General features: G+C 42.1%; 1 protein-coding gene across 4 annotated transcripts in view; it reads right to left on the bottom strand.

Moving 5' to 3' along the window:
• The window catches only part of LOC132388577 (NACHT, LRR and PYD domains-containing protein 3-like), an 84,549-nt gene that overhangs the window by 5,120 nt on the left and 53,261 nt on the right, over positions 1–26,168 (bottom strand). For 3 of the 4 annotated variants that reach the window (XM_059960954.1, XM_059960955.1, XM_059960953.1), the window contains 6 exons: positions 24,563–24,729; positions 22,496–22,667; positions 22,328–22,393; positions 5,825–7,562; positions 4,692–4,778; positions 4,366–4,536 (listed from right to left, as the gene is read on the bottom strand). In XM_059960954.1, the coding sequence (XP_059816937.1) occupies positions 4,366–4,536; positions 4,692–4,778; positions 5,825–7,562; positions 22,328–22,393; positions 22,496–22,667; positions 24,563–24,729 (2,401 nt within the window). Of the gene's footprint in view, positions 1–4,365; positions 4,537–4,691; positions 4,779–5,824; positions 7,563–22,327; positions 22,394–22,495; positions 22,668–23,722; positions 23,829–24,562; positions 24,730–26,168 lie in introns of those variants that run through there. The other variant, XM_059960956.1, reaches the window with a different exon arrangement.

Here is a 26,168-nt window from a genome sequence, read left to right as displayed (position 1 = left end):
CAGCTTGGCAGCAGCGGCACCGGTCCTTTATTTCAGAATTCACCACGATCACCCGCCACATCGCAGGGAAGAAAAATGTCGTCGCGAACACACTCAGTAGTCATATTGTCCTCAGGAATAGACCACGCAGCACTGGCATAAGCACAACGGTCGCACAGCGAGTTCCCAGCTTACCACACCGCCCTTCAGGGCTCCAGCTGGAGGACATCTCCATCGACCTGGTAGCGGATCGACTCCTGTCTACCGGTAGACGTGTCTACCGTTAAAACCCGACCCGCAGCACAACCTGGCCCACCCGTCCATCAAGCTAGTAGCGGACAGATTCGTCTGCCATGGTTTGCGCAAACAGATTGGACACTAGGCCAGGACCTGCATACAGTGCCAGACCACCAAAGTCCAGTGGCACGTGAAGGCTCCCCTCCAGCATATCCAGCCGAAGCAAAGGTTCCAACACATCCACGTGGACATCGTCGGCCCCCTGCCAGTCTCCCGGGGTGCCAGGTATATCTTTACCAGGGTAGGCAGGTTCACCAGATGGCTGGAAGCCATACCGCTCACAGACACATCCACTGAGTCCTGCACCAGGTTTAGCCTCCCATCAGACATCACCTCCGACAGAAGGGCGCAGTTCCTGTCTGGTTTGTGGACAGCACTGGCGCAGCTCCTGGGCACCCAGTTGCATCACACCACAGCGTACCATCCCTAGTCCAACGGTTTGGTAGAGCGATTCCACCTACATCTGATGTCGGCCCTGATGGTGTGCCTCAGGGGCCCCCAACTAGACAGATGAGCTTCCCTGGGTCCTTCTGGAGGCCCTGGAAACCACCTTGGCGGAACTGGTCTACGGAGCCCCTCCCCCCCCCCCCCGACGGTCCCAGGCGAGTTTGTACCAGAGGCCCGAGTTTTGGAAGAAACTCCAGCAGTGGTGCTAACGATGCTATGGGACAAGATGGAGACCCTGGCACCAGTCCCGACCTCCAGGCATGGTCCCATGCATTCCTTCACTCCTAAAACCTCCAAGACTGTGAGTATGTTTTTATTCCGAGCGGCATGCACAGGTCACCTCTACAGTGGCCATTCGAGTGAGCCTTCAAGGTGATCCGGCACAACGGAACCACGTGTGTCGTGGAGGTGGGACGCAGGGAATAGACATTTATAGCTTACCTCCTCAAAATGGCGCAATAATCGAGCAATAAGTGAGGGCCGGCGAGACCGGCCACCCAGACAAGCCACACAGGCTGGGGGCCTTACTCCCCCAATGGACGTTTCGGGGGGGGGCGGCCTGCACACGACCGACTCGAACCACCATCGGGAGCTGTGAGCTGGCACGCGACAGCGCATTTGGAACCACGCGTTTGGTCTGCTCTGGGCGGACATTCCAGGGACAGCGTGAACTCAAGCGCGCGATGTTGAATCAGTAAAGTCATTCTGCGTTCAGTTCCCTCTGCCTCCGTCTGTTTTAGTAGCGCGTTGCAAGCGAGTACACTTCCTTATGGACAATGTACTGTGTTTGTTAATCAAAATGGCTTCTTTTGTTTGTTAAGAGTAGGAATGTTTCTTTGTCTGATAACTGCTTTCTCTTGCAGTTGTTTAGCTTTAGCCTTGCTGATATGGGGACTGTATCCATTTGATAACCAATGGGGAATGTTATTTTGTCTTGTGAGGCTGGGAACTTGGGGGATTTCGCGGTCTTTAGAGGGGAGGCGGGAAGGAGACGCCGAGGAATGTGGACGTGCGCTGCACTGCTCGGTCAACCACCGGGGGTAGTCCTAGTTGCGAGGACGTGGAGGTCGGAGGCAAGCGACGAGGGGTCGAATGGTTCGATGGTTGAGCTCCAACGATGTGCACTAAACTGACTGAACTTTGATAAGTTGGCGCCTTTTGCCTTATTTTATTTTCCTTCATATATACTGCATTGCATAGTAAGATTTTAGTTTTAGTAAACTCTTTAAAATGTATTGCTTAACGGTATCTGGTGTGAGTTTGATATTGTGTGTGCGCGCGTGGCATAAACCTGATTCTCACAACACCTGCGTGTACGGGACGTGGGGTTGGTGTGTGGCTGTATCTCCTTTTCCCCTAGGCATAAACTAGCCTGTTCGGTAAGTGCTACACTTATTTTTAATGCCGCCTGTTTTTCCATTCTGAATACTGTTGCTCCCTTTAAATAGAAAAAGCCTAAGCATAAAGGGATGCCTTGCCTTAATGACACCACCAGAGCACTGAGGAGGGAGCGCAGAAGATCCAAACGAAAGTGGAAGTGTGAGAAGCTTCAAATTTCCTTTGAAATTTTGAGAAACAATCTTTAGACATATCAGGAAGCAGTTAAATCTGTGAGAGGAAAATTCTCTTCTGACCTGATTTCTAACAACGCTCATAATCCCAAGGTCTTACCTAGTAGCAAAAATTACATCATCTGTCCCACCCCCAGTATCAGCTTAGATGTGTCCCTTGCTAAGTGCGAAGAATTTTTAAAATTTTTCATTACCAAAGTTGGGGACATTAGAATGAACATTCCCCCCCCACTCGTGACATAGCTGTCTCACTGGTTTTTGATATCTAAACTGGATTGCTTCTAACCCATTATGCTGCTTCCCTTACAAAGATGGTTTCTACCATGAAACCTGCAACCTGCCCGCTTGACATTGTTCCTACTGCTCTCCTCAAGGATGTCTAACACAGCCAGTCCCAGCATCCTCCGGCCACTGGTACCACTTCAGGCGTGCCGTGGTCCAGCCCCTCCTGAAAAAAAAACAACTCAGACCTAGTTACTAGTTACTAGTTACCTAGTAACTATAGACCTATTTCTAAACTGTCCATTCCTATCAAAGGTTCTCGAAAAGGTTATTCTCAATCACTTTCTGCCCTACCTACACCAAAACAACATCTGGAAAGATTGCAGTCAGGTTTTAAGGCTTATTATAGCACTGCTGAAAGTGTACAGTAACCTGCTCCTCTCTATTGACTCAGGTGACTCTAATATTCTAATTCTTCTTGACATCAGCGTCGCGTTTGATATTGTGGATCATGGCATTTTAATAGACCATCTCCAGTACGAGGATGGTGTTGATGGATCTGCCCTGAACTGATTCATATCTTACCTTAAAAATAGAAGTTTCTCCATCAATATAGGCATATTTTCTCTCCCTCAGCTAGTCTCTCCTGCGGAGACCCACAAGGTTCAATCCTAGGTCCCATTCTCTTCTCTATATACATGCTTCCCCTCGTTCAAGTCATTCAAAAATACGACATTTCTTTCCGTTGCTATGCTGATGACATACAGCTTTACCTCCCCTTGAAACCAAATGGTCAGGCAAATCTAGACAGCCTTAGGAACTGCCTTGAGGACATACAGTGTTGAATGGCACAAAACTTCTTCCAGCTGAATGAAGACAAGTCTGAAGTTGTTCTTTTTAGCCACTCCCCCTCCACCCCACCCCCGACTCCTTCAAAGTGATTAACAACAATATTGATAATCTGTCCATCGTTGTCAAACCCCGCGTTAAATACCTTGGTGTGATATCTGATTCTGCCTTTAAGTTTGACAAGCAAGTTAACGCAGTAGTAAAAACCAGTTTGTTTTTTTGCCCCCGCATTCGTACTTTTGCCAAAATTAAGCTGTTTCTCTCTTTCAAAGATCTCCAGGAAGTCATCTACACCCTTGTATCCTCCCACTTGGACTACTCCAACTCCCTGCCTACTGGGAGTAGCTAGTCGTCCCTGTCCTGTCTGCAATTGGTCCAGAACACTGCAGCCAGGCTCCTGACAGATGCTCGGAAGAAAGACCATATTGCTTCTATCCTGGCCCCTCTCCATTGACTGCCAATACAATTTAGAATTGATTTTAAGGTTCTCCTGTTTGCTTATGAAGCCCTAAATGCGCTGACCCCCTCACATCACAGACCTTTTAACCCCTTATTCTACTTCCGAGTCCCTCGGGTCAGCTGACTTGAGGCCTCTGGCTGTCCCGCAATCTGAACTTAAGTTCAGGGGAGACCGCACCTTTGCTGTTGTAGCCACTAGACTGTGGAACTGCATTCCCCTTCCTATCAGATCTGCACCCAACACTGACTCTTTTAAGTCCAGGCTCAAAATTTACCATTATTAACTCGCATTTGAATCTTTTTGATGTGGCTGTTTTTTTTTAGCTTGTTGCCTCGGCCCAAGTGTTGTTTATTTTCTGCCTATAAGCTGGGTGCCTTGTTGTTTGTGTCTATGCTTCTTCTATTTTTGTAATTTTAGCTACCTGCTCTAGTCTGTATAGCACTTTGGTCAACATCGGTTGTTTTTAAACGTGCGTTTTAAATAAATTTGACTTTGACTTGACTTGATACTAAACACAATCTCCCACGGTCTGGTACTTACACCAGTTTCTGTATTTTACACTCCGGTTTCCTCAGAGCCGCAGACACCAGTTTCACTCCTGAATCTCCCAGTTCATTAATACCCAGGTCCAGCTCCATCAGTGATGAATTTGTACAGAGAGCGGAGCTGAGATCCTCGGCACCAGAATCTGTGAGACCGACTCTCTCCATCCTGGAGAGGAAAGAGAGTGAGGGTGAAGAACACAGAGAGACAAGAAATGGTACAAGTCCCTAGTGCTTATCAGTAACACAATTACTGATCACATTAATGTTCAGTGTCGGACACCCAGTGACTGTAAACACAATCTCCCACAGTCTGGTACTTACACCAGTTTCTGTATTTTACACTCCGTGTTCCTGAGAGCCGCAGACACCAGTTTTATTCCTGAATCTCCCATTTCATTCTCCCCAAGTCTAAAAACAAACAGACAAATTGATGAACAAAGTGATTCAAACCGTGGGTCTGAGGGAATTTCTCTCACTCGGATATTTCACGAAATATTAAACCCTTCAGTAAATCACTGAACGGAGTTCCCATCACTGTCAATGTCCTTCACTGCCTAGCTCCAGGGTATTCACCAAATGTCAGTAATTTAGGCTGTCAGTGTGACCCTGTAAACTCCACATATTCCAGCTCTACCCGATGGTGCGGAAAATATTCCTGACGTGAGAGGTTCGGAAAGTGCAGTGTTGATGGATGGGATGGACGCCCATGGTGAGGAAGATTTGTGAATGGGGAGATGTCGATGGCTGACAGTGGATGAGACTCCAATGCGAGGAAAAGGGATAGGAAGACAGAACCTGCAGGAGGGAGGAAGATGAGGATGAGAGTTCCCACAGGAGGATACAGATGGGAAAAGATAATCACTCAAGATGAGAGGATGCAGAAATAGATTGCAAGGGAGGGGTGGGTCTAAACTGAGGTCCACAATCAGAAGAGGAGATGCACCCATGTTGTCTGGGTATCTGGCAGTGAGCACAGTCACACTTGTGGACTGATGGTGATAGTCACACACGGGGAAGGGCAGGGGAGGACAATCTCACAATGGTATTTCTTTCCTTCTCACTGGGACAGTCTGCTGACGGTCTCTTGTCCCTCACTGGGAAGTGGGTGTGAATCTCTGACCCACCTGCTGGAGTCAGTGTCGGTCTGGGAGTCAGTAACAGTGAGAAGGAACATTGTCAATGGACGTCTCACAGGCAGCGAGAAACACGGCCATTCCTGTGATTTACTACCATTAAACCAATGGTCATTGTTCACTGATCTGATGAAGTCTCCAACATCCCTTCACAAGGAACCACCGAACCTTCCCGTCCGTGGGGATTGATCTGACTGATTCCCTGGAGTTTGTCACAATTCATCATTATCTGATTTACTACAGTTTTACCCAAATTTCTACACATTGAAACAACACAATGGAACAGTTTCACAGTTCAGAGTGAGAGATAAATCAAGTTACCTCAACTCCTGGCACTTGTGCAGCCCGGGTCCCAGCCGCTGGATTCCTTCACACTGAATGTGGCAGTTTTCCAAGTTGAGGTGTTTTATTGAATCACAGAGTCCGATGACATGAGACAGGACAGCACAGTCAATCGGGGTCAGTGTCATTCCACTGAATGAAAGTGTTTCCACAGATCCCAGTGTCTCCTGAACCAGTCCACCATTCTTAGACTCAAACAGGTAGTACAATGTGTTCAGGAGGCTCCTTTTACCAGCTGCACCCGATGACATTCCAATCTGCCGTTTAAACTCCTCCTTCAACCAGTCAATCACCCGGCAGGTTGTTTGATGAGGAAATGGACCCAGAAATTCCTCCAGGCCCCGAGCTGTCATTCGGGAGGAGAGACCAGCAACAAAGCGGAGGTATACCTCAAATCGCCCATCTGTCGTGTTGTGGGCTTCAGTGAGGAATTTCAGGATATCCGTGGGATGTGGATTCAGGAATTGTGCGACTGCAGCTATAAACTCTTGTACGCTGAGGTGTGGGAATGTGTACAGCACACTCCGGAAAGAATCCTCTCTCTCCAAAAGCTCCATCAGGAACCCAGACAGGAACTGGGAAGGCTGCAGATTGTAGTTGATCAAATCTCCATCTGTAAACACAATCTTCCTTTCGGACACTCCTCTGAAGGCCATCTGACCAACCCTGAGTAACACATCACGGGGTTTCTCAATCTCACGGCCGTGGTTTTTCAGGATGTTGTAAATATAGTAGGAGTACAGTTGGGTGATGGTCTTGGGAACTCGCTGCGGGTCCCTGACTCTTTGTGTGAAGAAGGGACCCAGTGCCAGAGCGAGGATCCAGCAGTAGGAGGGGTTGTAGCTCATGGTGTACAGGATCTCGTTCTCCTCCACGTGTTTGAAAACAGCTGCCGCGACCCTCTGATCTTCAAAATACCTGATGAAATATTCCTTACGTTCCTCACCAGAGAATCCCAGGATTTCAGCCCGGACACTGATCTCAGCCTTTTCCAATAAATGTAACGCAGTGGGGCGGGTGGTCACCAGCACTGAGCACCCTGGGAGCAGCTTGCCCTGGATTAAACTGTACACAATGTCAGACACTTCACACCACCACTCGGAATCTGGGCACTGATGTTTGGGTTCTGTATCTCTCCGACTGTCAGCAAAATCGATTTTGTGTTTGAATTCATCTAAACCATCAAATATAAACAGCAATCCCTGTGGGTTCTTCCAGACTTCTCTCAATAATTTTTCAAAGTAAGGATATTGATCCAGAATCAGTTCCCTCAGGTTTATTCTACAGTTAAAGGCATTTAAATCCCGGAATTTGAAACTGAAGACAAACTGGAATTGTTGGTATATTTTCCCCGTGGCCCAGTCATATACAATCTTCTGTACCATTGTTGTTTTCCCAATCCCTGGTAATCCGGCCACTGCTGCCGAGCTCCCAAATTTGGATTTACTCCTGGAAAAGCTGCTGTCGAAAAACTGATGAGTCCGGACTTTTTCCAGCTCTGCTTGGAGATGTTTCTTTCTCCATTTTTCATGGTCTCTGCCTCTTGCCAGCAGCTCATGTTCCACCAGTCTCCAATCCCGAACATTAGAAATGATCGTGAGCTCAGCGTATCGATCAACCAGCTGGAAAACCTTCACCTTCTCCCTCATCAGGATCGTGTTCACTCTCAGCGTTTTAGTTTGTGCCCGCAGAGTCTCCTTGTGTTTCTCTTGAACATCTTAAATGGAAAAAGAGTTAAAATAATCACATTGCACTTGACAAAGACACAACATGAAAACTACAATGGAATCACTGTGCTGATATTGCATGAATTCAATGTATCTTTGGATGAGTGCGGACAGTAAAACCTGGTTCATGGATGAAGCAAATATGAGGCTTGTGCAATCTAATATTCAGCAATAAGTGTTTAAAGTTCCCACTGCTATTTCGTTTTCTACTTCTTGGCAACGCATCATCACAATGCCCAGAGACTCTTTTTGACACTCAATAATTTCTGACAGATCATCAACAGTGACTCCATAATCTCTATCATAACAACACCTTCCTGATGGACCACTCTGGCATTCTGGTGGGCTCATCCCTCGTATGTCAGTGCCCTGAAATGGTCTGAAAATTGCACACACCAGTTTCTCAGCTCTCAGCAAGGCCCTTTCACCCAACACCACAGTCATCTTTCTGCACTGTAATCACTCAGTAACATTCTGAATTAACAACTTTATTTCCCATTCATAGACAATTTCTGCTTGACACTACCTCTCGGTCTCTCTAACCCGCCCCAACGCAAAACCCCACATGTAACTTCTGCTCCTTAAATTCAGCCATTCTGCCTCTGCACACTTTTCAACTCTCCACTCATAGCCCTGGAGCTGAAATACAATATCTACTCCCTTTATTGTTGTATTGGTTATCCGGGGTATTGCACGCATAAATCAGGACAGAATGTGAAAAATCTGCAATAGATTCACTGAGAAAGTACATATTGAATATGCCGGGCAATTATGCTTACTAGATCACGGGCAAAAGTTCTTGTTGCACTGCAATTATAGAGGAATGTGTTGAAATGTTATAAACAGAAACTGATAAACAGGAAAAGAAACCGTCTTACAGATTTAAAAAAGTATTTTGTTGGCAGTTGAAACTATGTAGCAAGAAGAGATCATAAGCACGTATGTCCCCCTGTCAATTAGGTTAACAGGACTGTGGTGAACCATGATACGGTTAACAGAGGGATGTAAAAAAACAATGGAGTTGTTAGAAAGAGAATGCATTTTTATCAATACTGGAATCGGCGAATGGTGAATATTGCATTAGATTTCTTCACTTGAAAGCTGATTTCATTGGACGATCAGACTTCCTTATTCCCCTTCTGATTTTTGTTTCATAAACTACGCCTAGATCTAGATCAGTTTTTACAAATTAACCAACGACAAGTCAGAAACATAGAAACATAGAAAACCTACAGCACAATAAGGGCCTTTCAGCCCACAAAGTTGTGCCGAACATGAATTCACCATAGCCCTCTATTTTCTTAACCTTCATGTACCTATCCAGGTGTCTTTTAAATGACCCTATTGTATCCGACTCCAACAACGTCACCGGCAGCCCATTCCATGCACTTGCGACTGTCCTATATGAAACAACTCAACCTTGACATCTCCTCTGTACCTACTTCCAAGCATCTTAAAACTGTGCTCTCTCTTGTTAGCCATTTCAGCCCTAGAGAAAACCCTCTGACTATCCACATGATCAATGCCTCGCATCATCGCATACACCTCTATCAGGTCACCTCTCATCCTATATTGCTCCAAGGAAAAATAGCCAAGTTTCCTCAACCTATTCTCATAAGGCTTGCTCCCCAATCCAGGAATCATCCTTGTAAATCTCCTCTGCAATCTTTCTATGGTTTCCACAACTTTCACGTAGTGAGGCAAACAGAACTGAGGGAAATACTCCAAGTGGAGTCTGACCAGGGTCCTGTATAGCTGCAACATTACCTCTCAGCTCCTAAACTCAATCCCACGATTGATTAAGGCCAATACATCGTATGCCTTCTTAACCACAGAGCCAACCTGTGCAGCAGCTTTCAGCATCCTATGGACTCGGACCCCAAGATTTCTCTGATCCACCACACTGCCAAGAGTCCATATTCTGCCATCATGTTTGACCTACCAAAATGAACTACCTCACATTTATCTGGGCTGAGCTCTATCTACCACTTCTCAGCCTAGTTTTCATCCTATCAATGTCCCGCTGCAACTTCTAACAGCCCTCCACACTGTCCACAACACCCCCAACCTTAGTGTCCTCAGCAAATTTAATAACCCATCCCTCCACTTCCTCATCCAGGTCATTTATAAAAAGCATGAAGAGATAGGATCCCAGAACGGATCCATGAGGCACTCCACTTGTCACCAACCTCCATAGAGAACATGACCCATCTACAACCACTCTTTGCCTTCTGTGAGCAAGCCAATTCTGGATCCACAAAGCAATGCGCCCTTATATCCCATGCCATCTTATTTTCTCAATAAGACTTGCATGCGGTACCTTATCAAATGCCTTGAGAAAATCCATATACACTACATCTCCTGCTCTTCCTTCATCAATGTGTTTAGTCGCATCGTCAAAACATTCAATCAGGCTCATAAGGCACGACCTGCCCTTGAGAAAGCCATGCTGACTATTCCTAATCATATTATATCTCTCCAAATTTGCATAAATCCTGCTTCTCGGAATCTTCTCCATGAACTTGCCAACCACTGAAGTAAGACTCACTGGTCTATAAATTCCTGGATATTTCTACTCCATTTATTGAATAAGGAAATAATGTCTGCAACACTCCAATCATCCAGAACCTCTCCCGTACCCATTGATGATGCAAACTTCATTGCCAGAGGCTTAGCAATTTCCTCGCTTGCCTCCCCGGTAGCCTGGGGTACATCCTATCATGTCCCAGTGATTTATCGAACTTGATGCTTTCCAAAAGCTCCAGAACATCCTCTTTCTTAATATCCATATGGTCAAGCTTTTCAGCCCACTGTAAATTATCTCTACGATTGCCATGATCCTTCTCCATAGAGAATACTGAAGCAAAGTATTCATTAAATACCTCTGTTATCCCCTCCTGTTCCACACACACTTTTCTACTGTCACACTTGATTAGTCCTATTATCTCATATCTTATCCTCTTGCTCTTCACGGACTTGTAGAATGCCTTGGGTTTTTTTTTTAATCCCCTTTGCCATGGCCTTCTCATGGCCCCTACTGGCTCTCCTAATTGTCTTCTTAATCTCCTTCCTGCTGGCCTTATATTCTTCTAGATCTCTATCATTATCTTTTTTTGAACCTTTGATAAGATTTTCTTTTCTTCTTGATGAGATTTGCCACATTTCTGCCATACCCTAAGAACACCTGTTCCCAATTTATAAGTTCCTGCCTGATGGACTCAGATTACCCCTTACTCCAATTAAACACTTTACTAATTGTCATTTTCCAATCCCTCTCCAATGCTATGGTAAAGGAGATAGATTTGTGATCACTATCTCCAATATGCTCTCCCACTGAGACCTGACACCTGACCAGGTTAATTTCCCAATACCAGATCAAGTACAGCCTCCCCTCTTGTAGGCATATCTACATATTGTGTCAAGAAACCTTCCTGGGCACTCCTAACAAACTCAACCCCATCTAAACCACTTCCGCGAGGGAGATGCCAGTCACTGTTTGGGAAATGAAAACCTTCCATTACTACAAACCCTGTTATTAATACAACCTTCCAGCATCTGTTTTCCTATCTGCTCCTCGATGTCCCTGTTACTATTGGGTGGTCCATAAAAACACCAAGTAGATTTATTGAGCACCTCCTGCTCCTAACCTCCACCCACAGTGAATCCATGGACGATCCTGCCATGATTTCCTCCTTTTCTGCAGCCGTGACACTATCTCTGATCAACAGTGCCATGCCCCCACCTCTTTTGCCTCCCACCCTGTCCTTTCTGAAATATCTAAAGCCTGGCACTCAAAGTAAGCATTCCTGACCCTGTGTCATCGAAGTCTCTGTATATATATATATATATATCAATAAAAATAGAAATGGAAAGTGAAATAGACATTATCAAAATCACGCATAGTATTAAGCTAATATAGAGTATATGCTGAGAAAGGAGATAACTAATCCTTCTCTTACCAATTCGTAGAAAAAAAAAACTTATTTTTTTTTTAAATGAGTAAAAACAAACGAAAAAAAGAGGACTGTGCAGTCCATTCGGAGGATAGAACCAAAAAAAAAGAAAGACTTTCTGATCAAATCTAAAAGTTGAAAAAGAAACTGGAAGAATAATAAATCAAATCATATGAAAATATTAAATAAAATGTCATCAGGTTTGCTCAAATTTAAAGGATGTATCAAATGTCTGACTTCTTATTTTCCCTAAGCTTAAACAGGACATAATGGATGAAAGCCAATAGAAGACAGTAGGTGGATTAGAATCCTTTCCATTCAGTAAAATGGCTCTCCAAGCCAATAAAGTTGAAAAGCCTATAATGCATTGAGTGGAAACAGGTATATTTCCTGTTTCTGATGGGATAATCCCTAAGACTGTCATAAGTAAGTTAGTTTCTACATCCAGATCCAAGACTTCTGATAAAGTTTTAAAAGCAGCTTTCCAAAAATTGTCCAGCTTTATGCAAGACTAAAACATATGAGTTACAGTGGCCACCTCAATATTACATCTATCACAAATAGGATTGATGTTGGAAAAGTACGTGCTAGCTTATCCTTTGACATATGTGCCCAATGAACTGTAACAAGGAATTGTGTGCACAAATAGATGAGTTATTAACCAAATGAAAAATATTACTCCATTGATTATCTGAAAGTAACCCTTGAAATTCCAATTCCCAGGCACCTTTAATTTTATCGTTAAACATCATTCGTAAAATTCAATAACCGTTCATAAATAATAGCTATTATTCCTTTTTGAAGTGGTTTAAGCGGGAAGACTGCATCTGTCGTATTAGGTGGATGAGCAGAGGGCTAACTTGGCAGCAAACCACGTAAAAAAATTCCTAACTTGTAAATATCTAAAAAAGTGTACATTAGATAAATCATTTATCCACTAACTGAGAGAAAAACATTCAACAATCCCCTAAAAACAAGTCTGAAAAAGTTATTATTTCCTTAGTTTTCCAAATTAGAAAGGTCTTATCCAAAATTGATGTTTGGAAAATATAGTTAAAATGGCTATTGCTGGAAAGAACTAAATTATTTAATTAAAAATATCTGCAAAACTGAAACCAAATTCTTAAAGCATGTTTAATAATGGGATTAATGTCTTGTCTACTGATCTTAGAAAATAAAAAGGGAAGAGGAGCTCCCAGTAACGAGACCAAGGAGAACCCCTTCACCTAGTTTTCCTCCAAATCCAACCATGAAGGACTGTCATGTATGTCTGACTATTGAATCCAAAAGATAATGCAATCTAAAATTTGGCAAAGGCATACCACTGTCCTTTTTTAAATTTCTGCAATAAAGGTTTGCTCAACGTAGAATTTTTATTATTCCAAATATAAGATACGATTATAGAGTCCATTCTCTCAAAAAACATTTTAGGATCAAAGGAAGGAATTGCTTGAAATGTGCAGATAAATTTCGGTAAAACTATCATTTTAATAGCATTAACTCGACCAACTAATGATAGGGTCATAGGCAACCATTTAGAAAGCATTTGGTGTGTATAATCAATTAATGGGAGAAAATTATATTTATACAGATCCTTCAATTTTTTAGTAAGTTTAATACCAAAATAAGTAAAGTGATTTTTAGCAATACTAAGAGTTATTTGACATATTGATCTGAGTGATTATTAATAGGAAATAATTCGCTTTTTTGTCAATTTAATTTATATCCAGAGAGACTACTGAATTCAGAAAATACAGATATCCAAGAAGGAATAGATTTCCTAGGATCTGAAATAAAAACTAACAGGTAGTCTGCATAAAACAGAACCTTGCGCACTTTGACTACTCTCTTAATACCCTGAACAGTATTGAAATTCACAAGAGCAATTGCAAGTGGTTCTAAAGCCAGGTTAAATTATAAAGGGCTAAGAGAACAACCCTGGTGGTTAACTCGTATATCTAAAATAAGGAGATTTTTTATTGTTAGTTATAACCGCCACCATAGGGGCTTGATAGATCAATCTGATCCAAGAAATAAATCCCAGACCAAAATTAAATCTTTCCAAAACCTCAAATAAATAAGACCACTCCACCCTATGACAGCTTTCTCCACATCAAGAAAAACAACACATTCAGATTATTTAGATGGAGAGGAGTGAGTAATGTCTAATAGACTTCAAATGTTAAAATCTGAAAACCTATTTTTAATAAATCCCGCTTGATCGTTAGAAATAACACTCGGTGAAAATTCTCAAGTCTATTAGCCAAGACCTTAGAAAGAATTTTAAAATCCACATTCTATAGAGAGATTGGTCTATAGTAAGCACATCCGATAAATCTTTTTCGTTTTTTGGAATTAATTAGATTGATACTTGATAAAAAGATTTCAGGAGATTCCCAAAGGATATAAAGTAGTGAAAATTTAACATAAATGAGGTGTAAGTATTTCAGTAAAAGACTCATAAAATTCCATTGTATATCCGTCCGGTCCTGGAGCTGTACCTGATTGGAAAGAGGATATAGCACCTGCTATTTCCTCTTGTTTAATTGGCACATCTAATGTACTCATATCTTGGATAGAAATTTTAAGTATACTCAATTTTTGAAAGAATCTATCCACAAAAGTAATATTGTCTGAAAATTCAGATATATACAGCTAGAGCGAAAATCCATATATACAGTACGTTATTAATTTCATGAGGTTCTACCATTTCAGTTCTATCAGGTCTTCATATTTTTAGGATCTGTCTTCTAACTATAGTTGCTTTTAATTGACCAGTCAACAATTTACCTGACTTATCCCCATGTAAGGAGAATTGACTTTTAGATTTAAGAAGGTGTTTCTCGATGGAAAAGTCAAAAACAAATCATGTTGTGTTTGTTCCACCCTTTCCTTATAGAGATCTTCACTAGCCATTACTGAATAAACTATATCTATTTTTAAATCCTGTTAGTAATCATTAAAAGTTCCGCTTTGGTTTCCTTTTTTAAACCTACTGAATATGTAATTATCTGTCCCCTAAGAAAGGATTTCAGCGTATCTCAAATAACCAAATTTGACATTCGCTCTATTGTATTTAATTCGAAAAATAGAGAAAATAGCTCTTAAATAAAACTTACAAAAGTTAAATATTGTATCAATGTAGCATTATATCTCCACTGAGATATCGTCAGTATTTTATCAAATATCTTCAAAGCTAATTTCATGGGTGCATAATACAACAACGCAAGCACATCATATACAATATCAGCAACAAATGGCACCGATTGCGCATTCAACAAAAAATAATCAATTTTTGAATACTTATTATATACATGTGAAAAAAGGGAAATCACTATCTTTAGGATATATAAATATCCAGATATCAACAAAACCATTTCCTATTAAAATAATTAAAACAGGTTGCACCCTTATTAGAAAGCAATGGATTGGCTGAGGACCAATCAACTGACGGGTTAAGACAGCAGTTCAAGTCACTGCCCGTAATCAATTTATATTTATTTAAATTCGGCAGCACAGAGAATAGCTTCTTAAAAAAAAATCAGAGCTACCTATATTAGGTGCACAAACATACACCAAAGCCACCTTCTGAACACAGAACAAACCAGTAACAATTAAATATCTTCCAATTAAATCAGTAACAGTATTAAAATGTACAAAAGGGATTTTGGTAATAATAATAATAGATACTCCTCTAATTTTATTTACTGATGAAGAATGAAATAGAGGGCCCTTCCAAAATTTAAAAAAGAAAGATTTTCATCTTTATCATTAACACCAGAGGGCATAGGTACAAAATTAAAGGACGGAAGTTTAGGGGAGACATCAGGGGTAAGTTTTTTTTTTACACAGAGGGTTGTGAGTGCCTGGAATGAGTTGCCAGGGATGTTGGTGGAATCTAAAACATTAGGAGTATTTAAGAGCCTCTTGGACAGGCACATGGATGGAAGAAAAATGGAGGGTTATAGGGTAGTGTGGGTTTAGTACTTTTTTTGAAGAATGTATGGATTGGCACAACATGGACGGATAAAATGTCTGTAATGTGCTGTAACGTTCTCTGGTGCTTTTAGGGTTCCTGCCTATGGATACGAGTCTCCTGCGTAAAAATAATATTCGTATGAAGTGTTTTTAGTTTCTTAAAAATCTTTCTACACTTGATAGGTTGATTCATGCCGCTCAGATTCCAAGATATTATATTAAATTTATTAACATCTATATTTAAGTTTTAATTTAAAATTTTATAAAGTCAGCTAATGTGCAGGCACAGACTAAATCCGAAGAAAGGACAAAGCATCGAATCGATCAGAATGAAAAGCAACCTGATTGAAGAAAATAAACCTCTGAAGACTGCCAAGTCGAAAAACAACCAATCTAATAGCCGCACCCCTCCCCCCAAGACCCAGAAACCATCCAATAGGTGAACAGCATGCTACTCTAATAACCCTTAACCCACGTCTCTAGTTAACAGGCTCTGCTTACAAAGCTATACATTAACCCCACCAACTAAAGACATAACAAAAGGAACATGAAGAGATAATCAAATTCCAAATATTTAAACATTATGTCTAACAGCATTAAAACCTAGCTGATGACAGCCATCTTAGATTCATTTAAAATACATTAATCATGTATTCAAAAGATGAATCCAACCAACTAATATATTACGACTAAGGTTAGAGACTTACAAATCAAAAAAAAAGGTAAGTGCATATATATAAAATCCGAAACTACATTGACTATTAACGCAAACAACAACAGATGTAAGTAAATCAACCAAGTCCGTGCCTGGGCACTCAAAACGTGGATTAGACTAAACAAAGCAGCTACAAAAAGCTCCCAGCTGAGGATTAACTATTCAATTGCTTGCGACATAAACTTAAACTCCTTTATAAATTTCCACCTCTCTTCTGGGGAGTTATCCATTTTCGGTGACGATTAGGTGGAGAAATTCTCAAACGAGCCGGATACTGCAAAGAGGGACGACAGTTAATCTTATAAAATTCAGCCATCAGTTCCCGATACTTAATTCTTTCAGCATGAATCTCTGGGGTGAAATCTTCAACTATCCGAAACTCTGCTCCGTTATAAATTAGCTTACCCATGCATCCCAGAGAATAGCTTCTTTAGTTGTGAAATAATGAAAACATAAAATCACAGGACGAGGCTTCATTTCAGGTGAAGGCTTAGGACGTAAAATTTGATGGTCTCTGTCAAGTACCGGTAAAGCTGAAAAGTGAGTATAACATGTTTAAAAATAACTTTAATGGCTCACCAGTTTCCGTATTTTCAGGCAAACCCAATATGCATAAATTCATCCTGCGTCTTCTGCTTTCCAGATCAATCGACTTCTTCTTAATTCTTGATAGCTCCAAAGTAGCCTTATTAATTTTCTTTTCCATGAAACAGATCTTCAATTCTTGATCTTTAATAGCTTGATTTATTAACTCTTGCTCTATTTCAATTCTATGAGTGCTCTGTTTAAGAATCTGATATTGAAGTTCCAGATTCTTAAAAGAATCTTGAACAGCGAAGGTGATTTTTTTCAAGCTTTTCATTAGCCTTCGTCAGTTTATCAATCTTGGTATCCACCATACCGATCTTGACATTAATAGCTTCTATTAGAGAGAGCATTCTTTCTGAAGTAGAGACTTCCTCTGATTTCTTTGTTTGTTCGACTTTTGTCACATCTTAGTTCAATTCCAGATCGAGTATCAGCCGTTGTGACTGAATCGTAAATCCTTCAACAAAAGTAATAAATCTTCCAAATTTAAACAAATATAACAGTGGAAAGTTGCAAAAGGGTCGATCCGTGGTAAACGCGTCTTACTCCATAATCTGCCAAAAGGAGACTCCCCTTTTCCTTCCTATGTCTTTGGTTCCAATATATTCCATGACCTCTGGCTGTTCTCCTTCCTACTTTCAGGATATTGCGGACACTATCAGAAACATCCCAGACCCTGGCACTGAGAAGTAAACTATCAGAAGTGTTTCTTTCCTGCATCCGTAGAATACTGTATCTGACTTTGTAACTATGGAGTCCCCTGTGGTAAACTACATATACCTGTCTGGACACGCACCTCTGCTGACTGCTCCTGTGGCTCCTCCCACAGACCCCAGAATAAAAGTGATTGGAGGCACTGCTCCTCACTCAGTCTCCAGGATGTTGTGTGGTGGTCTCTTGCTGCTGGTCGTGGTCTCGTGCTGTTAATAAAAGCTTATCTTTCGCCTTCCGTCTCCGAGAGTTATTGATGGTGCATCCTCCCCTATCATTGCTGCCATCCTCTTCATTTCCGTACCCTTCTTAGCCAGAGGGCTAAACTCTGTGCCTGAGGCATGGCCACTGTTGCTTCCCTCAGGTAGAATGTTCCCCCCAACAGTACTCAAACAGGAGTATTTATTGTTAACTGGGACAGCCAATGGGGTACTATCTAGAATCTGATTTTTGCCCTTCCGTCTCCTGACTATTACCCACTTATCTCTCCTGAGACCTCGGTGTAACGAGCTGCCTATAGCTCCTATCTATCACCTCTTCACTCTCCCTGACCAGACGAAAGTCATTGAGCTGCATCGAAGATAAGATTCCCAACCCCTGTCCATAAATGTAATAAACAATAAATCTGTTGAAGTAACAAATCTGTAATGACATCACAATCAAATCACCTATATTTTGAGGAGAATGTTCATCTAATTAACCGTGAAGTGAAAGCCAACTTATAAACACACTCAGAACCTTCCTTGCAGAAAGAGTGCAAACTTTTTCTGGAGTGCAACCTGGTCATAATTGCACATTTGGATAGCAGTAGAAGGATCAGACCGAGTCAGCATGGATTTACAAAGGGGAAATCATGCTTGACTAATCTATTGGGATTTGTTGAGTATGTAACTATGAAAATGTACAAGGGAGAGCCAGTGGATGTAGTGTACCTGGACTTTCAGAAAGCCTTTGATAAATTCCCACATAGGAGATTAGCGGGCAAAATTAAAGCACGTGGTATTGGGGATAGGGCACTCACATGGATAGAAAATTGGTTGGCAGACAGGAAACAAAGAGTAGGGAATAACGGTTCCTTTTCAGAATGGTAGTCAATAACTAGTGGGGTACCGCAAGGCTGGGTGATGGGACCGGAGCTACTTACAATATACATCAATGATTTAGATGAAGGGATTAAAAGTAACAGCAGCAAATTTGCAGAATACACAAAGCTAGATGGCAGTGTGAAATGTGAGGAGCATGTTAGGAGAATGCAGGGTGACTTTGACAGGTTGGGTGAGTAGGCAGATGCATGGCAGATGCAGTTTAATGTGGATAGATGTGAGGTTATCCACTTTGGTGGCAAGAACAGAAAGGCAGATTACTATCTAAATGTTGTCAAGTTAGGATAAATGGAAGTACAATGAGCTCTAGCTGTCCTTGTTCATCCATCACTGAAAGTAAACATGCAGGTACAGCAGGATGTGAGGAAAGCTAATGGCATGTTGGCCTTCATAACAAGGGGAGTTGAGTATAGGAGCAAAGAGGTCCTTCTGCAGTTGTACAGGGCCCTTGTGAGACCACACCTGGAGATTTCTGTTCAGTTCTGGTCTCCAAATTTGAGGAAGGACATTCTTGCTATTGAGGGAGTGAAGAGTAGGTTCACGATGTTAATTGCCAGGATGGCGGGACTGTCATATGTTTAAGGATTGGAGCGACTGGGCTTGTATACACTGGAATTTAGAAGGATGAGAAGGGATCTGATTGAGACATATAAGATTCTAAAGCGATTGGACACGCTAGAGGCAGGAAACATATTCCCGATATTGGGGGAAAACAGAACCAGAGGCCACAGTTTAACAATAAGGAGTAGGCCATTTAGAACAGAGTTGAGGAAAAACGTTTTCACTCAGAGAGTTGTGGATCTATGGAATGCTCTGCCTCAGAAGGCACTGGAGGCCAATTCTCTGGATGCTTTCAAGAAAGAGTTAAATCGAGCTCTTAAAGATAGCGGAATCAAGGGATATGGGGGGGAAGGGAAGAACGGGGTACTGACTGTGGATGATCAGCCATGATCACATTGAATGGTGGTGCTGGCTCGAAGGGCCGAAGGGCCTACTCCTGCACCTATTGTCTATTGTCTCTTCGATTCAGTTATACCAGACACTGCTGAACAGTTATCAGGAGATACAGGAGTAGATAAATCACACAGAGATGTCATGAATGAAAGCGACCTCGTAGAACTGGATTCCAACTTCCCTATGAATGTATCTGGATTGTTTTTATTAACGGATTGAAGTGCATCGAGGAGAGATCCTGTTCTTTCATGTAGTTGAAGCACTTTAAATATGGAAAAAGAAGCTAAGCTTCATCTCAGTTATGGATAGGAGAGCAGATGGATTGGACATGGATATCCTAAAGTAGGAGAGGGATTATTTCGATTGCATATCACAGCACTGATTGAAGGTGATTCTTCACCCAGTAAGCTGGAGTCATTCAAAAGTGAATATTGGGTGTTTTGTGGGCATGAAAGGAGTAAATTGTAAGGAACATTGAAAATCGAGGTATATCAATGCGTCTTCTGATAAAAGGTGTTGTTCTCAGATTAAGGAATAAAAAAAACAAAGAAAATGTTCTGCAAGGTGTAGAGTAGAATTACTTCAAATGAACTATGAGACCAGTCTGGGACATGCCATAGTGATGTTTAAGAAAAATGCAAAAGTGCTTTGTGAATATATTACAAGCAAGTGAAGTTCAGGGTATCAGGGCAAGAGTACATGGGAGTACAGTGTATGAGGAAACCTCCAGGGGTATATTCAGGGATCGACCTTTTATCGGGATACTCTGGGAAGTGCATGATGCTTCACAGTGTGTTAACACCAGCCAGAGCTGTCTTCAGTTTTACAGAGCATCAACACCCTGCCAGAGGTCTGTTCAATCCATGGTCGTAATGTGGATTACATGAATTACAGTTTAATATTCGTGCAAATTGTGCTGAGTGGGACTCAGTCAGAAGGATCTGCTTCATTAATTTTTAGCGATATAGCCCAGTGACAGCCCCTTCCAGCCTAAGCACCCGCAGGGCCCAATTACATCGATGTGACCAATTAACCTACTGACTTGTACATCTGGAAATGGACTGATTGAGGATGGTCAGCATGGTTTTGTGTGTGATTGGTCATGTTCAACCAAACTTATAGAGTTCTTCGAGGAAGTGACCAGGAAAGTTGATAAAGACCAGTCAGTGGATGTTGCTTAAGTGGACTTTAGTAAGGCATTTGGCAAAGTCCTGCATGGGAGCTTGGTCAAGAAGGTTCAGTTGCAAGGCATTCTAGATGAGGTGGTAAATTGGACTACACACTGGCTTTGAGGGAAAAGCCAGAGAGTTGCCTCTTTGACTGAACAGGTGACATGTACTGCAGGGATTGGTGTTGGGTCCGTTGTTGTTTGTCATCTATGTCAAAGATGTGGATTATAATGTATAACTGCATCAGCACATTTGTGATGCCATCAATATTGGGGGTGTAGTGGACAGCGAGGAAGCCTATCGTGACTTGCAGATACAAATTAATGCAGACAAGTGCGAGGTGTTACACTTTGATAGGGCCAGCCAGGGTCCTACATTGTGAATGCTGGGACACTGAGAAATGTGGTAGAACAAAAAGATCTGGGAATGCAGGGACATAATTAATTGAAAGTCACATGTAGGCAGGGTCATAAAGCAAGCTTTTGGCACATTGGCCGTCATAAATCAAAGTATTGAGGACATGGGATGTTCTGTCGAAGTTGTGCAAGACATTGGTGAGACCTAGTTTGGAGTATCATGTAAAGTTTTGGTGACCTGCAGGAAAGATGGAAATATGGGTCAAAGAGTTCAGTGAACATATTGCATGGATGGTGCCTGGTCTAGAAGACCTGAGTTATAAGAAAAGTTCGAATAGATTAGGTCTGTAATCCTTGGAACGCAGAAAATCGAGAGGAGAATTGATAGGAAAAATGTAAAGAAGCCTTTTTACACTAACAATATGTGGGACTACAACTAGAGGCCATGGTTAATGTTTAAGGGGAAAAGATAGGGAAACTTCTTCACTCCGGTGTTTGTCAGAGGGTGAAACACATTGTCAGCACGGGTGGTGCATACCACCTCGATTTCAACATTTAAGAAGTTTGGATAGGTACAGGGATAGAGATAATTGGGAGTAGGCAGTTTAAGTGGTTCGACATGGACTAGATGGGTCGATGGGCCTGTTTCTGTGTTGTACTTTTCTATGACTCCTTCTTCAGAATGTGGGAAGAAACCTGACAATCCAGAAGAAACCCTGATGGTCACAGAGAGACACTACCAGTTCTTTACAGTCGGCAGCGGGCACTGAGCCGAGATCACTGATGCTGAAAAGTAGCACTCTAACAGCAACTCTACCATGTCGTCCTAACCGTGGAAGAACTTTATGGTTTTTCTGCTCTCAGATAATCTGGGATTTGCTGCTGTATCAACAGCCAGCATCATTGGGATTCACAACACATCAGCAGACTGCCAGCAATGTCTGGGGTTTTCTTGGGCAGCAGGACATTGCTGGGTGTAGATGTCTGATTGACTCTTACCGCTGAAAAGCCGAAATACTGAACTGAGTTATTTCCACAAACTGCCACAACTGTTCTGAACTGTAGCTTCAACTCCGAGTACCAACTGAATGATTGTGATTTCCAGTCAAGACCATCCTTTCAACAAACACTGACAGCTGGGCTCCGAGTTTCAGCAATCTGAAGTCAATCGTTTTTCAACATCATTTCTGTCAAGTAATCAGTTTGAATCATTGATTTCATCACTCACCTTTCAGGTGCGTGGATAACTCACAAAAGCTTCGGGTGAGATTCATGTGCTCATATGGATCAGGACCTATAGACATCGAAAACCTTTCATGAAACCGGGACTAACGTGTATTGTTAAATCTGGAAAATTTCAGTCTGATTTAGTGCAAAATGTGTTATTTCACTGTACCGAGTTCCTGGATTTCCTTCAGTATCTTGTCCAACTTTGGTAACTCCTTCCTCATTTCCACAAAGGATACCCACATCACCCTCTGGGCCTGGGTGTCTTTCTCTATCACCAGACTGAAGAAGAGTTTGGAACTCTCAGTTCGGTTTCTCCTCTGCACGAGCTCAGTGACTTCCTGTGAAGATCGGACGGACAGACAGAGAATGATGAGGAAAATCTGCTAATTGATGGGACATTCAAAGAATCTCACTGCCCAATACCACTGGGACAAACACTGGTTTGTCTCCTGATCCATTCTGTAAATCTATGGGATCAGACATTGGAACCAATGCACGAACTGAAGACAATTACAAGTTGGTATTATTGTTTCAGAGTGAATTAATCTCCTTTGCCACATCCCTTCATAGTGCCTGTGGACCTGTTACATGGCTGTGCTGGTGATGACAATGTGATGTAGACATTGGCCATTAACCCGTGGATATGCCTCGTTACAGTCCTACTGCTTCTGCACAATGCATTGTCCCATGGACAAAGAGCTTTGCACTTCTCTCCGGTTTGGGCCCGTCACTGTCAGAATGATGGAAGTGACATGGATGTGCTCAGTGAGAACATTTCTTTCCCACAAGCACTTGGGTGATGACCTCTGTTGGCAGATACCACGGTTGGAAAGTTGACAATGTTTGATAATATTAGATTGTCTCTTGACTGGTCTCTGAGACATCTCAGCAAATTCCTGTTCATGACATCTACTGGTCTCAAGGATCCTCCCGGGAGACCCAGGCTGATTTGCCCTGATTCAACGTGAATCCTTTGAGTTAGTTATCAGATTCTATATCAATAGTACATTCGTACTGTCCTGGGAAAATGGAGGTGGTGGGATACATCGAAAAAAATCTCTAACTACTCTATCCATTACAATTTTTTGTACTATGATTTCTGCAATGCTTTTCATTTGCAAGTTGTTATTTCTGAACCAATCTGGTGTATGTGCGGTGATGTGGGGGAATTCGGCAAGCTTGAGTCTCAGGTGTACACTTCCGCCACGGTCATTGCTAATGCAAACTTGGGGCCAGATCGAAGTGGCAGGGGACGGGCCCGAAAGCGAGGAATTAGCCAAAGATTTGTCGATTTGAGTGCTAAACCAGATCAAAAGGGTTGTGATATCGCGACTGCGAATGAGGAGCGTGCCAGTGTTTTGTTCACTGATTCGCTCATATCAAGTTTACTCACGTCTGCGTCTCTGGTCTGGGCTCAAGGACTGGCTGCAAAGCAGTGAATCTGGATCGGTGGCCGTGGACCCACTTTCCACGTTGGTGGCCTCTGCAGTTCATATTCTGAGTGTTAATTGTTTACTTTCAGTGTTAAGATGATCTGTTTTTCAAACATTGGGTGTTTGGCTGTCTCTGTTATGTGAGTTTTAAAAAAAAATATGTTCTATTGTTTCTTCAAAGTCTGTAAGAAAGCGAATCTCAATGTTGTATACTGTATATATATTTTGATAATTAATGCTGTTTCAAGTAATGGAATTTTGAAGATAATTCGAGAAACAAGTGACAGGAAAGATTTCGGGCGATATGGCCCATTTTCCTGTTGAGTGATTCTAATTCAAGGGCGAGGACACAATGGCGAAATTCCAGGCACCTGGCTGTGTACCGGAGTGATGCGACCATATCGATGTGGTGGACAGGTGCCCTTCCGCACATGGCAGCAGAGAACCGGACATATGAATCGTCCATGAGGAGAAATGAAATTAATCAGAATGTGACCAAAGACCTTGATTGATGTTTTAATCAGGTATTCATTTCTGATGCTGGTTCATTGAATCACATTTCGCTCACCACTGTGCTGAGCTCAATTTATTTGGACTAATGAATTAATTTTAAATCTATAGTTCGTACATTTCCACCTCACTGATTTCAGTCCTGGTGCAAAGGTTTCTGACACAAATTGTTCAGTTATCAATATCATCACTTCAGTGCACAGAAACAAGAGGATGAGCCAAACTGATCTTTGTCTCTCATCCCACTTTTCACTAAAATGAACAGTATCCCAACTGTTACTCTCAATCACCTCGTATTCCCATTCACTGAATTGTCCCTCCTTTCTCATCATCCAGCTGAGTCCTTCTACCCGTTCTTCAATCGCAAGTTTTAGTCTCTCCCGGTAGAAAGTTGTCAGGTGGAGCAGTTGATAATCTTCACACCGTGTCAGGAGATCTGAGATCGTCGATTTGGGATCTAGGAACAGAAATATGCAAATACAGCACTGTGCAACGTGGATTGGAGAGTGAGCTGGTAAAGTATGTTTGAAAAGTTGAGTAAGAGGTTTTTGGAACCGCGGCAGATGTGGTGTGAGCAGGTTACACAGGCTGGAGGGGATGGGACAGAAAGCAAAAAAGGAGTGCCTGGGGTCTGGTGTAGTGAGGGTACGGACACATCCAGCCCCGAGACACGAGATGAGGTCATTTGTTTCCAAACAATTGATTTATTGGTCATTACAGAATGTCTCTCTAGTATTTTTCCCTACACTTTCCAAACCATGATTCCACTCTCTCTGCCCCCTTCCCACTTACAGTCCACAACAAAGACATATATCAGAATCAAATTTATTATTACTCACACGTGTCACTTTTTTTGTTTTGCAGCTGCACTACCATCCATTATATAAAATTACTACAGTCTTGCGCAAAAGTGTTGGGGACATAGACAGTATAGAGGTTGCGTGCAAAAGCTAGGGCATCCTAGCTATATATGCAGTGGCATACATAAGTTCGGGCATCCTCGGTCAATGAATAGCTGAGCCTGTAAAAGAAAACTCATTTCCAAAAATTTAAAGACGACACATTTCTTTAATATTTTAAGCAAGATTACTTTTTATTTTTATTTCCACCATTTACAGTTTCAAAATAACAAAAATACGAATAGGGCCCTAAGCAAACGTTTGAGCACCCTGCATGGTCAGTACTTAATAACACCCCCTTTGGCAAGTATCACAGCTTATAAGTGCTTTCTTTAGTCAGCTAAGTGTATTTCAATTTTAGTTTGGGGAATTTTTGCCCATTCTTCCTTGCAAAGGGCTTCTAGTTATTGGGCTGTCTTGAATGCACTCTTCATTTAAGGCCTATATACAGTTTTTAGATGATATTTATGTCAGGGGATTGTGATAGCCGTGGCAAAATCTTCAGCTTGTGCCTCTTGATGTAGATTATGGATTTTGAGGTGTGTTTAGGATAATTATCCTGTTGTAGAAACCATCCTCTTTTCATCTTCAGCTTTTTTTACAGACAGTGTGATGTTTGCTTCCAGAATTTGCCGGTAATTAATTGAATTAATTCTTCCCTCTACCAGTGAAATGGTATGCGTGCCACTGGCCGCAACACAAGCCAAAGCATGGTCGATCCATCCAAGAGAAAAGCTAGAGAGGTGTTATTTTAATGTCATTTTTGAGGATGTGACTAAACACATTGATGAAGGAAGAACAGTAGGTGTAGCGTATATGGACTTCAGCGAGGCATTGATAAGGTACCCCATGCAAGGCTTAATGAGAAAGTAAGGAGGCATGAGATCCAAGGGGACCTTGTTTTGTGGATCCTGAACTGGCTTGCCTACAGAAGGCAAACAGTGGTTGTAGAAGTGTCATATTCCGAACGGGGTCGGTCACCAGTGGAGTGCCTCAG

The sequence above is a fragment of the Hypanus sabinus genome, unplaced genomic scaffold (assembly GCF_030144855.1).
Source record: "Hypanus sabinus isolate sHypSab1 unplaced genomic scaffold, sHypSab1.hap1 scaffold_353, whole genome shotgun sequence".
Lineage (NCBI taxonomy): Eukaryota > Metazoa > Chordata > Chondrichthyes > Myliobatiformes > Dasyatidae > Hypanus > Hypanus sabinus.
The sequence above is the reverse complement of the archived record's forward strand: the minus strand, read 5'-3'. Positions and strand labels throughout refer to the sequence as shown.